Source organism: Mauremys reevesii, linkage group 18 (assembly GCF_016161935.1).
Source record: "Mauremys reevesii isolate NIE-2019 linkage group 18, ASM1616193v1, whole genome shotgun sequence".
Taxonomy (NCBI): Eukaryota; Metazoa; Chordata; order Testudines; family Geoemydidae; genus Mauremys; species Mauremys reevesii.
This window is the reverse complement of record NC_052640.1, coordinates 28481387-28495661: the sequence shown is the minus strand read 5'-3', so window position 1 is coordinate 28495661 and position 14275 is coordinate 28481387. Positions and strand designations below refer to the sequence as shown.

General features: G+C 56.2%; 1 protein-coding gene across 1 annotated transcript; it reads right to left on the bottom strand.

Annotated features, from left to right (window-relative positions):
- Positions 1 to 1265: 1265 nt before the first annotated feature.
- SELENOM (selenoprotein M) lies at positions 1266 to 8268 on the bottom strand. The gene is made up of 5 exons (XM_039504415.1): positions 7879 to 8268; positions 5351 to 5386; positions 5016 to 5050; positions 4210 to 4288; positions 1266 to 1918 (listed from the first exon to the last, which is right to left on the bottom strand). Exons 1-5 carry the CDS (start codon positions 7978 to 7980, stop codon positions 1679 to 1681), a joined length of 492 nt encoding a protein of 163 aa, XP_039360349.1. The 5' UTR covers positions 7981 to 8268; the 3' UTR covers positions 1266 to 1678.
- Positions 8269 to 14275: the final 6007 nt, after the last annotated feature.

Sequence of the window (14275 nt, the reverse complement as noted above, 5' to 3'; positions counted from 1 at the left end):
CTGCAGGGTGCCCCGGTTAGCACTGCTACCCTCCCATTGCCGGGGTGGGGGGAGGCATGGGGCATGCACACAGTGTCTCCCTCTCCTTTCGGGGAAGGGCCCTGTGTTCTCTCACCTGCTGCTCTGCCCAGTTCTGGCCTGGCCAGCTCCTTTCCCTGCCAGGAGGCACTTTGGGTGGCTCCAGTCCCTCTGCCCTGCTCCCCTCTCCACCACCAGCTCACTGTGATGGCTGCAGCCCCCAGGCCGGTGGGTTCATGGAGCAGAGCTAGGCCCTACCCCCTATTTTCCACCCCAACCCCGGGGCTATGGCTGCAAAGTGGATCCCTGTGGGCTGAGAGTCTCCTGGAACCACCAGCAGGGCTGTAGCCTAGGGGCAGGAGGCAGATGGGCCTGTCTCCCTGCCCTATTGGTGTCCCTGTGCCAGGCTGCTGCTCCTGACCCAGGGAGCCAGGTTCCTGCAGGGGCCAGGTGTGGGGTAGGGGGGGGCTTCTGAAGCCACCCTGCACCTGAAAAGGCTGCACTGTTTCTGGGGCGTCCATGCTAGGTGTATTCCTGGCTCAGCCGCACCCACATCTATAGGGTGACCAGACAGCAAGTGTGAAAAATTGGGGCTGGGGGGTAACAAGAGTTTATATAAGAAAAAGCCCCAACTATCAGGACTGTCCCTAAAAGATCGGGACATCTGCTCCCACAGCCCGTCTGCTCGGGCTCCCAGGATCAGGCACTCGTCCTACCCTCCCCGCTGGCTAACACCCATGGCCGAGATCCCCAGCACTGGCTGGGCTGCTGTAAGCCCAGACTGGGTGTTGAGAAGGGGGGTGCTGCTCCGGCTCCCACCACGGGAGCAGGGAGGGAGTGGAGCCATGTGGTTAGCGAGGCCACTGTCCAGTTCTCAGTGAGGAGCCCCCTGCACGGCTCCACCAACCCATTTCCTGGACACAGGGCAGACCCTGACTCGGCCCCGGCCCTTCTGCAGGGCCCAGCTCCTGCTCTGTCAATCAGCCAGGGCCCTGGCCTTGCACCCTAGGGCCAGGCCCAGCAAGGGGGCTTCCCTCCCCGGCAGCTGGGGGCAGCCGGGACTAGCCCCTAAAAGCCCCAGGTCTGGTCTGAGCCCCCCGCTGGAGCCACCAGCTGCAGCCTGCTGGTTCCCCGCGTTCCCCACCCAGGGCCCCTGTTTGTGCTGACGGGGTGGGGGTGGTGTTTGCTGTAATGAGCTGGGGGGGCTCCCCAACCCCCCCAGGAAGACGGTGACACACTGCAACAGGTGGGGTGAAGGGGCCTTTATTCCAGCTCTGGACACAAGCCCGTGGACCACAGCGCAGATGGCAGGGGGCAGCGACCCTGTGCCCTCTGGGACTCAGCTCATCCACCCTCAGCACCCAGAGCTTTCAGCTGAGGGCTTCATTCTGTCCCTGCAGGCAGCGGGCACTGACAGCACAGAAGCACTAGCAGGCTGGTCCGGGTACCACGGGGCTGCCTCTTAACAGCCATGGGGCTGGGCAGCAGGCAGGGGAGGGCAGCTGACCCAGGGCTGGTATAGAACATATTGTGCCCTGAACAACGCCCCCTGGGGGGCAGAAGCTGTGTCACACCTACCAGTCGGGTGGATGCACAGCTCCAGTCCATACACCCTGTGTGCACACGCACACCCCTCCCCATGCACACGTTTGGCTGTTCTCTATAGATCTGGGTGTTCCTGGTTGCCAGGCTTCCTGGGGTGCTCGCTCTTGGCTGCAGGAGCTGGGGGGAAGGGTGGTCCAGCGCCCTGCTCCTTCGCTTGCAGGGTGGGCAGAGGCCTGGCTGGGGCGAGCTGGAACTCCTCAGGCACCAGGGCATCAGGTGCCTCCTTGCGGTAAAATCCCAGCTCCTGCACCAGCTGGTTAATCTCTTCCCGGCTCATGTCACTCAGGGGAATTCTCTGCAAAAAAACAACAAACCAGGGATTGCAGTGCCGACATCCAGCAGCCCCAGCCCTAGTCACGGCTGGGCCAGCAATTCAGCCCCCTGCAGGCTCAGCTCCCTCCCACAGCTAGGCCCAGGGCTCCGCTCAGTCCAGCACCAGGGGCGACAGCCTCCCCCTGGCTTTCACCGGATGACTGCAGAACACATCCCCTGCTGGGACAAGCAGCTGGGAGCTACCCCACAGCCAGAGCCCCAACCCTGCTCCCCACATCCCGATGTGTAGAAAGAACAGTAAGTATGGCAGGCAACCAGCTTGACTTAACAGTGAACTCCTTGCTGATCTTAAACACAAAAAAGCAGCGTACAAGAAGTGGAAGATTGGACAAATGACCAGGGAGGAGTATAAAAATATTGCTCAGGCATGCAGGAGTGAAATCAGGAAGGCCAAATCACACTTGGAGTTGCAGCTAGCAAGAGCTGTTAAGAGTAACAAGAAGGGTTTCTTCAGGTATGTTAGCAACAAGAAGAAAGTCAAGGAAAGTGTGGGTCCCTTACTGAATGAGGGAGGCAACCTAGTGACAGAGGATGTGGAAAAAGCTAATGTACTCAATGATTTTTTGCCTCTGTCTTCACCAAGGTCAGCTCCCAGACTGCTGCACTGGGTAGCACAGCATGGGGAGGAGGTGACCAGCCCTCTGTGCAGAAAGAAGTGGTTCAGGACTATTTAGAAAAGCTGGACGAGCACAAGTCTGTGGGGCCAGATGTGTTGCATCCAAGGGTGCTAAAGGAGTTGGCGGATGTGATTGCAGAGCCATTGCCCATTATCTTTGAAAACTCATGGCGATCGGGCGAGGTCCCAGATGATTGGAGAAAGGCTAATGTAGTGCCCATCTTTAAAAAAGGGAAGGAGGAGGATCCGGGGAACTACAGGCCAGTCAGTCTCACCTCAGTCCCTGGAAAATCATGGAGCAGGTCCTCAAGGAATCAATTCTGATGCACTTAGAGGAGAGGAAAGTGATCAGGAACAGCCAGCATGGATTCACCAAGGGCAAGTCATGCCTGATTAACCTAATTGCCTTCTATGAGGAGATAACTGGCTCTGTGGATGAGGGGAAAGCAGTGGATGTGTTATTCCTTGACTTTAGCAAAGCTTCTGATACCGTCTCCCACAGTATTCTTGCCAGCAAGTTAAAGAAGTATGGGCTGGATGATTGGACTATAAGGTGGATAAAAAGCTGGCTAGATTGTCGGGCTCAACGGGTAGTGATCAACGGCTCCACGTTAGTTGGCAGCCAGTATCAAGCGGGGTGCCCTAAGGGTCGGTCCTGGGGCCGGTTTTGTTCAATATCTTCATTACTGATCTGGAGGAAGGCGTGGACTGCACCCTCAGCAAGTTTGCAGATGACACTAAACTAGGAGGAGTGGTAGATACGCTGGAGGGTAGAGACAGGACACAGAGGGACCTGGACAAATTAGAGGACTGGGCCAAAAGAAACCTGATGAGGTTCAACAAGGACAAGTGCAGAGTCCTTCATTTAGGACAGAAGAATCCCATTCACTGTTACAGACTAGGGACCGAATGGTTAGGCAGCAGTTCTACAGAAAAGGACCTAGGGGTTACAGTGGATGAGAAGCTGAATATGAGTCAACAGTGTGCCCTTGTTGCCAAGAAGGCTAACGGCATTTGGGCTGTATAAGTAGGGGCACTGCCAGCAGATCATTCCCCTCTATTCGACACTGGTGAGGCCTCATCTGGAGTACTGTTTTGGGCCCCACGCCACAAGAAGGATGTGGAAAAATTGGAAAGAGTCCAGCAGAGGGCAATGAAAATGATTAGGGGGCTGGAGCACATGACTTATGAGGAGAGGCTGAGGGAACTGGGATTGTTTAGTCTGCAGAAGAGAAGAATGAGGTGGGATTTGATAGCTGCTTTCAACTACCTGAAAGGGGGTTCCAAAGAGGATGGATCTAGACTGTTCTCAGTGGTAGCAGATGACAGAACAAGGAGTAATGGTCTCAAGTTGCAGTGGGGGAGGTTTAGGTTGGATATTAGGAAAAACTTTTTCACTAGGAGGGTGGTGAAGCACTGGAATGGGTTACCTAGGGAGATGGTGGAATCTCCATCCTTAGAGGTTTTTAAGGTCAGGCTTGACAAAGCCCTGGCTGGGATGATTTAGTTGGGGTTGGCCCTGCTTTGAGCAGGGGGTTGGACTAGATGACCTCCTGAAGTCCCTTCCAACCCTGAGATTCTATGATTCTGGTGTACCCAGGAGCACCCCTCTCTCCCCCCACCCAGCCAGCTCTTACCTCCAGCTCCTCATATCTGAAGCTGAGCAGCACAAGCTCAGGGTCGGCTCCAGGGAGATGCTTCATCACCAGGTTGTGGCTGGAAGGTGCCCTTAAGGATCCTGGCAGTGATGGGGCAGGGCCCTGGCCTGGCATCAGCATCCCACTGACCATGGCCTGGGTGACTCAGGGCCCCAGGCCTGGAAGTTGCAGGGTCCTCTGTGTCCCCTGGGCTCGGAAAGCAGGGCACGGGCCCCTTGCTGACGTGCAATTCACTGAGCATCCCAGCAACCCCCGGGCTAGCTCCTGGGATGACCCTGGCCCTAGCACAGTGTCTAGGGAAGCAGAGGGCTGGGGCTCTGGCCCCAGATGTGGTGGGAGGCAGTGTGGGGTTTAGCCTCCAGCAGGTGGCTGAGCATCTGCCTCTGGGGTGCAGCATCTCTGCTTCCCCTCCCCCCAGGCACAGGGACTTGATGCTATTTCTGAGGGTAAAGGGAGCTTGAGCTCATAGCCCCCATCCCCCGCAGCCCTGGACACCAGCCAGCTGTCCCCAGGAGCCACCACCACATCCCACAGCGCTGGGCATGCTGGGCGAGTTAGTGGCAAATGGTCGTCGGGCTCCAGAGTCAACACCCAATTGGGATGAATGGGAGCTCTTGGCCCAGGCTGTCTGCAGACTCAGGCAGGTGACACAGACGCACTGACACGCACGGGGGTTCACAGTCTTGCAGGCTGGAAATATGAGCTTGGATCTTGGAGCCAAATCCCAGGTTTGCCAGCCCCCTCCCCATCCACAGCCCGGCTCACCCCAGAGCAGGAAAGGATACTACAGAGGGATGTCCTCGGTGACAAAGGCCTTCACCTGGAAGGGAGCAGAGATGAGTGCTGCCCCCGAGACAAAAGCGCCAGGAGGGCTCCCCCATACCACAGAACCTCCAGGGAAAGCAGGCAGCTGCATGAGACCTGTGCACCTGCCAGAGCTGCCCTGGCAGAGGGGTTTGGCCAAGCACTGTGATAGCCTGACCCCGGCACAAGCAGCGCCTGGGGGAGGAAGGACCCAAGGAGGAGGCCAAGGGGGTGCCTCTGTCCCCTGTATGGCAGCCCAGTGGAGGGAGCGGGGCTCATTCCCTGCGTCCCCAGCCCAGGGAGCGGCAGCACTCACCTCCTTCAGGCGGCTCAGCCATCATCCACCGCAGGTCTGCAGGAAAGAGAGTGCACAGGGACTGAGAGCTGCCCACAGCCCCCCACAGCTACCCCCTAACCCCACTGCAATCTCCCCACTATCCCCCCTGCAATTCCACCAGCAACCCCCCCCCCCATTGCCCTGCAGCCCCACCTGTAACCCGCTTCCACAGCCCCACATTCCCCTTGCCCCCCTGCAATCCCACTTATAACCACCTCAATCTGGCTTTGCACCCCCTCCATCTCCACCCCTCTGACACCCCTCTGTAGGGCGCCTCGCCAGGGCCCCACCCTGCCCTCTGCTCCATCCCACTGACCCCACCCAGACCCAGCTGGTCCTTCTATGGCCCCCGTCAGCAGAGTGTCTGAGCTCCTCCCAGTCTGTACTGGGTTGGGGCTGTGCAGGGCTTGCACCCCCAGGCCAGAAAGACAGTGAGTTGCCAGGGTCCCACAAGGAGCCTGTGGCCACCCTTCCTCTCCTCCCCTGAGCAGGATGGGCTGCTCCTAGCTGGACCCAGCCCCTCCCCGCCTGCCCCTGCCCCTGCCCCACACTGGGCTCCTCCATGTCTCCAGGGCCAGGTCACCAGGAGAAGCAGAATGCCTGGTTGCCATGGTAATGAAGCACGCATCAGGTTGTCCTAGTAACAGGTCATGTTAATGGTTTCCAGGGGAACTCATCGGGAGGCTCCACCCCCTCCCCCAACCAGAGTTTGGGGGTTCATCCCCACTAGGGCTGTGCCTCTCCCCACCTTCCACTGGTGTGTGGTCACCATCCAGCTGCCCCATAGCACTAACTGCTGCTCACGGGTAAAGGGGACCCCTGCCCCCAGGTCATCCACCCCCCATCCCAGCACTCTGGCCCCTCCCAGATTCCCTGCGACCCTCCCTGGGACGGGGGGTGGGTGGATGCCAATGGCCACTTGCCCCTGGTTAATCGCTGAGTGGACGTGGGATCTAGGTGGTAGCTCGTCTCCCAGGTAGTCTGGGGTGCTCAGATCTCAGTTCTAGTTCCAGCCCAGGTCTCCCCAGAAGGATTTGGGGTGCCCCGCCCAGGGGGATGGGCAGACCCCCGCGATATGGGGAGGGGCAGGCACTGGGTCCAGCTGGGCTCTGGAGGCGCAAGGTGGCAGGGGTGCCCCAAGGCGCAGCAGAGGAGAAGGCTCTGTCTCACTCCCGGGACGGGACGGGTGAGGCTCCTCTCCCCAGGCAGCAGCCAGCGACCGGCTGCGGGCGGTCCTGCTCCAGCCCCCCGGGATCAGCCTCCCCCCAACCCGGCTACTCGGGTTCCAAGCGCTGGCACAGCAGCTCACGGGGCTCCCCTCGCTCGGAGGCGGGGAGAGCTGGGGAAGAGGGATGCGCTAAGACACAGGCCGGGGAGGCAGGACGCGCCCCGCATCTTGCCTGGACACCCCACGTCCCTGCATGACCCACTCCTAGCACTCCTTATCCTCAGGGCTCGGCCTGGCCCCCAGTCCCCGATCCGCCCCCTCGCTCCCCAGTGCTCAGCCCGGCCCGATCCCCCCGTGTCCGCCCCCTCGTTCGGCCCGGCCCGATCCCCCCACGCCCCGCGTCCGCCCCCTCGTTCCCCAGCACTCGGCCCGGCCCGATCCCCACGCCCAGCGTCCGCCCCTCGTTCCCCAGCGCTCGGCCCGGCCCGATCCCCCCCCGCCCCGCGTCCGCCCCCTAGTTCCCCAGCGCTCGTCCCGGCCCGATCCCCCCACGCCCCGCTTCCGCCCCCTCGTTCCCCAGCGCTCGGCCCGGCCCGATCCCCCCACGCCCCGCGTCCGCCCTCTCGCTCCCCAGCGCTCGGCCCGGCCCGATTCCCCACGCCCCGCGTCCGCCCCTCGTTCCCCAGCGCTCGGCCCGGGCCGATCCCCACGCCCCGCGTCCGCCCCTCGCTCCCCAGCGCTCGGCCCGGCCCGATCCCCACGCCCCGTGTCCGCCCCCTCGCTCCCCAGCGCTCGGCCCGGCCCGATCCCCCCACGCCCCGTGTCCGCCCCTCGCTCCCCAGCGCTCGGCCCGGCCCGATCCCCACGCCCCGTGTCCGCCCCCCAGCGCGCGGCCGGGCCCGATCCCCACGCCCCGTGTCCGCCCCTCGCTCCCCAGCGCTCGGCCGGCCCGATCCCCACGCCCCGTGTCCGCCCCAGCGCTCGGCCCAGCCCGATCCCCCCACGCCCCGTGTCCGCCCCCTCGCTCCCCAGCGCTCGGCCCGGCCCGATCCCCCCACGCCCCGTGTCCGCCCCCTCGCTCCCCCGCGCTCGGCCCGGCCCGATCCCCCCACGCCCCGTGTCCGCCCCCGCGCACCCCACCGCGCGGCCCCGGCCGCTCCCCCCCCGCCCCGGGTCCCCCCCCGCCCGCCCCCGCGCCCGGCGCGGGCCGCTCCCCCCACGCCCCGCGTCCGCCCCCTCGCTCCCCAGCGCTCGGCCCGGCCCGATCCCCCCACGCCCCGTGCCCGCCCCGCTCTCCAGGCCAAAGCAGCGGGTGGTTCCCCGCGCCCCCCGCCGTTACCTCCACCTTGCCCCGGGCCAGCCCCTGCAGCTTCCCCCAGTCCGGCTCGTAGGCGCGCAGGGGCGCCAGCAGCCCGGCCAGCAGCAGGAGCAGGCGGCTCATGGGGCCGGACCGGGCCGGGCGTGCAGGGGGCTCGGAGCGGAGCTGCTGCTGGGGCCGCTGCCACGTCGGTGGGAGGGGAGGGAGGCGGTGCGAGCTGGGAGCTGCGCCCCCGCCTGTCCGGCCGCGAGGGCGGCTCCGGCCCCTCCCTATGATACGGTGCCCCCCGGAACGCTCCGGCCCCAGGGCTTGCGGGGGCAGAGCGCCGCGAGCCACTGACAGCCCCCGGCTGGAGCTGGGGGGACGCAGCGGTTCGCTCCACCAGCCACACGGGTTAACTCGGGACTTGGCTCCAAAGGGAAACCTAGGGGCGTCACGGTCATGCCGGAGTGAGAGCTGCACACGGGCCCTGCGCCAGGACAGCTGCAGCGCGGTAATTGGTACATGGAGAGAAACCCTGGGTTTAAACCATCAATTGGGGCGAAAGGCCATGTGGACGCTCCGAGTTCAGTGTAAACCAGGCTTGTTTCATTTAGGTTTGTGTTTAAGCTAAACCAAACTGAGCTGCTCTTAAATCAAAGTAAGCGAGTCCCCGCAGGAGTTACTGAAACCAGCACCAGTTGTGTGTAGACAAGGCCCCTAGGGGACACCTGCTGCTTCCTTTCTGGACCTACAAAGAGCTGCACGGAAACTTTTTAAAGATACCATAATAGAGGCTCAATTTAAATGTATCCCCCAAATTAAAAGAACATAGTAAGAGAGCCAAAAAAGTGCCACCGTGGCTAAACAAAGTAAAAGAAACAGTGAGAGGCAAGAAGGCAGCCGTTAAACAGTGGAAGTTAAATGTTAGTGAAGCAAATAGAAAGGAGCATAAACTTGGGCAAATGAAGCGTAAAACTCCAACTAGGAAGGCCAAAAAAGAATTTGAAGAACAGCTGGCCAGAGACCAGGGCCGGCTCCAATTTTTCTGCTGCTCTAAGCGGAGAAAAAAAAATAGAAGACGACGACGATGAGCGGCGGCTAAATCACGGCGCTTCTTCAGCAGCACTGTGGTGGCGGGTCCGCCCTCCCTTCCTCTTTGGCGGCAATTCGGCGGCAGCTCAAAGAGGGGATGAGGGACCTGCCGCCGAAGACCCGGACGTGCCGCCCCTTTAAATTGGCCGCCCCAAGCACCTGCGTCCTACACTGGTGCCTGGAGCTGGCGCTGCCAAAGGCTCACAAAGCCATAGCAAACATTTTTTTAAGTAAATCTGAAGCAGGAATTCTGCTAAACAATCAGAGGGGGCACTGGACGATCGACATGCTAGAGGAGCACTCAAGGACGACAAGGCCATTGTGGAGAAACTAAATGAATTCTTTGCATTAGTCTTCACAGCTGAGGATGGGAGGGAGATTCCCAAACCTGAGCCATTCTTTTTAAGTGACAATTTGAGGAACTGTCCCAGATTGAGGTGTCGTTAGAGCAGGTTTTGGAACAAATTGATAAACTAAACAGTAATAAGTCACCAGGACCAGACGGTATCACCCAACAGTTCTGAAGGAACTCAGATGTGAAATTGCAGAACTACTAATTGTAGTCGGTAACCTAGCATTTAAATCAGCTTCTGTACCAAATGACTGGAGGATAGCTAATGTGACACCAATTTTTAAAAAGGCTCCAGAGGTGATCCTGGCAATTACAGGCTGGTAAGCCTGACTTCAGTACCAGGCAAACTGGTTAAAACTATATCATAGAATCATAGAATCTCAGGGTTAGAAGAGACCTCAGGAGGTATCTAGTCCAACCCCCTGCTCAAAGCAGGACCAATCCCCAATAGTAAAGAACAGAATTGTCAGACACAGAGATGAACATCATTTGTTGGGGAAGAGTCAACATGTTTTTTGTAAAGGGCAATCAGGCCTCACCAAATTATTAGAATTCTTTGAGGGGGTCAACAAACGTGGACAAGGGGGATCCAGTGGATATAGTGTACTTAGATTTTCAGAAAGCCTTTGACAAGGTCCCTCACCAAAGGCTCTCAAGCAAAGTAAGCTGTCATGAGATAAGAGGGAAGGTCCTCCCATGGATCGGTAACTGGTTAAAAGACAGGAAACAAAGAGTCGGAATGAATGGTCAGTTTTCAGAATGGAGAGAGGTAAATAGTGGTGCCCCCAGGGGTCTGTACTGGGCCCAGTCCTATTCAACATATTCATAAATGATCTGGAAAAGGGGTGAACAGTGAGGTGGCAACATTTGCAGATGATACAAAACTTCTCAAGATAGTTAAGTCCCAGGCAGACTGCGAAGAGCTACAAAAGGATTTCACAAAACTGGGCGACTGGGCAACAAAATGGCAGATGAAATTCAGTGTTGATAAATGCAAAGTGACCATTTGCCCCTCTGAATGCCACTGGATGTGCTGGGCTGCCACTGAGTCAGGCTATTCTGCCAGCCTGGGTCCCCTTTACCTGGTCTTGCTGGGTTAGGCTCATAAACCTCTTCCAGCCAAGCACACAGGCAGGGCCACGCCCAGCTGCACAGAGAGACAGGGACCCGCTCTGGAAAGATTCAGCCTTCGGGTCCCCCCCAGCACTGTGGTGCCCCCTCCCTTTAAGGGAGACAGAGCCAAAGGTTTTATGAAATTTGCCCCCTCCCTCAGTGTGGAGGAAGATATACACAACTTCTTGTCCCCCCAGTTAGAAATGACACAAACTGGGTTATATTATAAACAAGAAATAAGTTTGTTACTTACAGAAGGTGAATTTTAAGAGGTAGCAAACAGAACAAAGCAGATTACCAAGCAAATAAAACAAAGCATGTAAACTAAGCTTGAGTCACTAAGGAAATTGGTTACAAATAGTAATTCCTCCCCCTAGATATTGTCTTAGGTAGATTCCTTCACAGGCCAGATATCTGTCCAGCCTGAGTCACGCAGTTCTTCCCCATGCCGCTCAGTTCCAGTCCTTTTGTTTCCAAGTATCTCTTTGGGCAGAGAGATGAAGGAGAAATGAACTGAAGATCTTGATTGTTTTCCTCTCCCACCTTATATAGGATTTCCATATGGCAGGAATCCTCTGTTTGATTCCCTCACTTCCCAGTGGAAAAGTTCAGCAGTCCAGCTTTTCATGAGTGATGTACCCGAGAATTCGGATTCTAATATCTAGATTGTATTGTTAAATCTATTCACCTACATTTGGGTTATTGCTGATTATGTACACTATGTATCATGTGACTTTTAAAAAATAACTTTGTATTTGTGGCTAATCTAAGCACTATGCCCAGATGTACCGACACTCTTTTCCCAACCTATGTGTTACATTATTTTTTTAACATTAGCTTTAATAAAAAAATGTATATCAGGTGCCCAGGGCACCTGACTCTGTAGTGTCGCAGCATCCATGAGTCATGGCAGTATGGAGTGTCCACAGGAAGGCCAAGCTTTTCACAGTCCATTGTCCTCGCTGATGGGCCACCCGCCCTCTGGCTTTTCCATTGTTGTACCTGAAGTGTGAGCAGTGGGTGTCACCCAAAGTAGCACAGTTGATATACAGATACGTAGTCAATATTCCTAACTTCAGATACAGAAATGATACAGGCACACAAGCTGGATAATCACATTCAGTAAATCAGAACCTTTCCGATGATATCGCACAAGACCCATCTAACATCTCAGTTATATCATAATAAGCATATTTTCATAAAGACTGTGGAGTGCGATGTCACAATCTCAATTATAAATATAAAATGATGGGGTCTAAATTAGCTGTTACCACTCAAGAAAGATCTTGGAGTCATTGTGGAAAACGTCCACTCGATGTGCAGCGGCAGTAAAAAAAAACGAACAGAATGTTGGGCGTCATTAAGAAAGGGATAGAAAATAAGACAGAAAATATCATATTGTCTCTGTATAAATCCATGGTGCGCCCACACCTTGAATACTGCGTGCAGATGTGGTCGTCCCATCTCAAAAAAGATATATTGGAATTGGAAAAGGTTCAGAAAAGGGCAACAAAAATGATTAGGGGTCTGGAACAGCTTTCTTATGGGAAAAGATTAATAAGACTAGGACTTTTCAGCTTAGAAAAGAGACAACTACGGGGGCGGGGGGGATATGATTGTGGTCTATAAAACCATGACTGGTGTGGAGAAGGAAATAAGGAAGTGTTATTTACTCCTTCTCATTACACAAGAACTAGGGGTAACTCAATTAAATTAATAGGCAGCAGGTTTAAAACAAACAAAAGGAAGTATTTTTTCACGCAACATGCAGTCAACCTGTGGAACTCTTTGCCAGAGGATGTTGTGAAGGCCAAGACTATAACAGGCTTCAAAAAAGAACTAGCTAAGTTCATGGAGGCTAGGTCCATCAATGGCTATTAGCCAGGATGGGCAGGGATGGTGTCTCTAGCCTCTATTTGCCAGAAGCTGGGAATGGGTGACAGGGGATGGATCACTTGATGATTCCCTGTTCTGTTCATTCCGTCTGGGGCACCTGGCATTGGCCACTGTCAGCAGACAGGACACTGAGCTAGATGGACATTTGGTCTGACCCAGTCTGGCTGTTCTTATATTCTGTCATGAGTCTCAGGATAATTATTGTTTTCCTTAAAGCCCCAGCTCCTGGAGTCATGTGGAGATGTGATGATTTCAGCCTTCATTCTTAAAGAAAAAGTAAGTTTCTAGCCCTCATGGCTGTGGAGAAAGCTTCAAAAATGTGACCTAATTCACCCTAAAGGCTCACAAAGCAGAAGGCAAATAAAAAGACCCCCAAATCTAGTATTGATTTCATGATTTTAAAGCCAATCTCATTATTTTTTGTGAGCCTAGCTCATGATTTTTGAACGCTTGGGGTTGGCAACACGTGTTGGGCCCTCCTGGCTGGGAGAGAAAAACAAACCCATCATGAGCGTGTGACCCTGGCCTGAGTCAGCAGAGAGCCTGCAACCATAGCTCGGAGGGGGAGAGTGGCCTCCTGCAGCTCTGCGGGGGTGGGGTCAGCTCCAGTGCCCCCACGGAGACCATTTCATTGGCACCAGCATTAACTCCTTCACTGCTGATCATTTCAGTGGGCACAGCCAGGTGAGGCATTCACCCCTGGTGTGGAAAGGCCTGGCTGCCACAAAAGTCGAGCCACCCCGACCCCCACCTCCGGCCTCCTCCAAGGGTGTCTGCAACAGGGTTTTGCTCTGGCAAAGCAACCTCTTTGGCACCGACGCCACGGAGCGTGTGGGCACTGCATAAAATCAATGGCATTTAATAGAGGAAACAGAAGTGGTGCCAGGAGGGATGGGTCACTTGGGTGCATGCTGAATCCATTGCCAACAGCCGCAAATGGATGTAAAGGAAGCGGCTGCAGATGCCCAAGCTGGGTTCTGAAATGGGAGGACTCCTGGGACCCTGCTGGCAAATTCAGCCCAGTGGCTGCGGAATACACACCTGCTGCCCAGAGCTACTGGCACCCAGGCACATCCCTCCCCCTGTATTGCCCCTGCGGCCCCCCGGCTGCACAGGTGGGCTGGGGTAGGTGAAAAGACTGGAGCTCATGCCAAGCCCCAGTGATGGCATCCGAGAGTGTCTGTGCCCCTGGGCAGGGACGGTGGCTAGTCTCTGCTCCCTGGCTGCAGGGTTGGGGAATCCAGAGCCGCGCAGTGGGAGCAGTCTGAGTAAGCGTGTGGCAGCAGGAAGCAGTGTGCTCGCTTGCAGGTGAGCTGGAGTCAGCCCCCTGATAACAGCACTGCTACTAATATAACACTTAGGCTTGTCGTGGGCAATGCTGCAGAGAATGGATGAGTCACAGCCAGTGTGGGTAAAACCAGGGATTTGTGACTCAGCGGGGAGGGAAGGTTTGCAAACCGCTCAGTGCTGATTTAGCTGTTACCACTCACAGAGAGATCTCGGAGTCATCGTGGTTAGTTCTCTGAAAACAGCCACGCAGTGCGCAGCGGCATCAAAAAAAGCGAACAGAATGTTGGGCATCATTAAGAAAGGGATAGAGAATAAGACCGCAAATATTATAATGCTGCTATATAAATCCATGGTACGCCCACAGCTTGAATACTGCGTGCAGATCCGGTCGCCCCAGCTCAAAAAAAGATACATTAGAATTGGAAAAGGTGCACAGAAGGGCAACTAAAATGATTAGGGAGATGGAACAGTTTCCATATGAGGAGAGATTAAAAAGACTGGGACTTTTCAGCCTGGAAAAGAGACGACTACAATGGGATAAAATCTTGACTGGCGTGGTGAAAGTGAATAAAGAAATGTTATTTATTCCTTCACAAGAACCAGGGGTCACCCAATGAAATTAATAGGCAGTAGGTTTAAAACACACAAAAGGAAGTATTTCTTCACAGTCAACCTGTGGAACTCCTTGCCAGA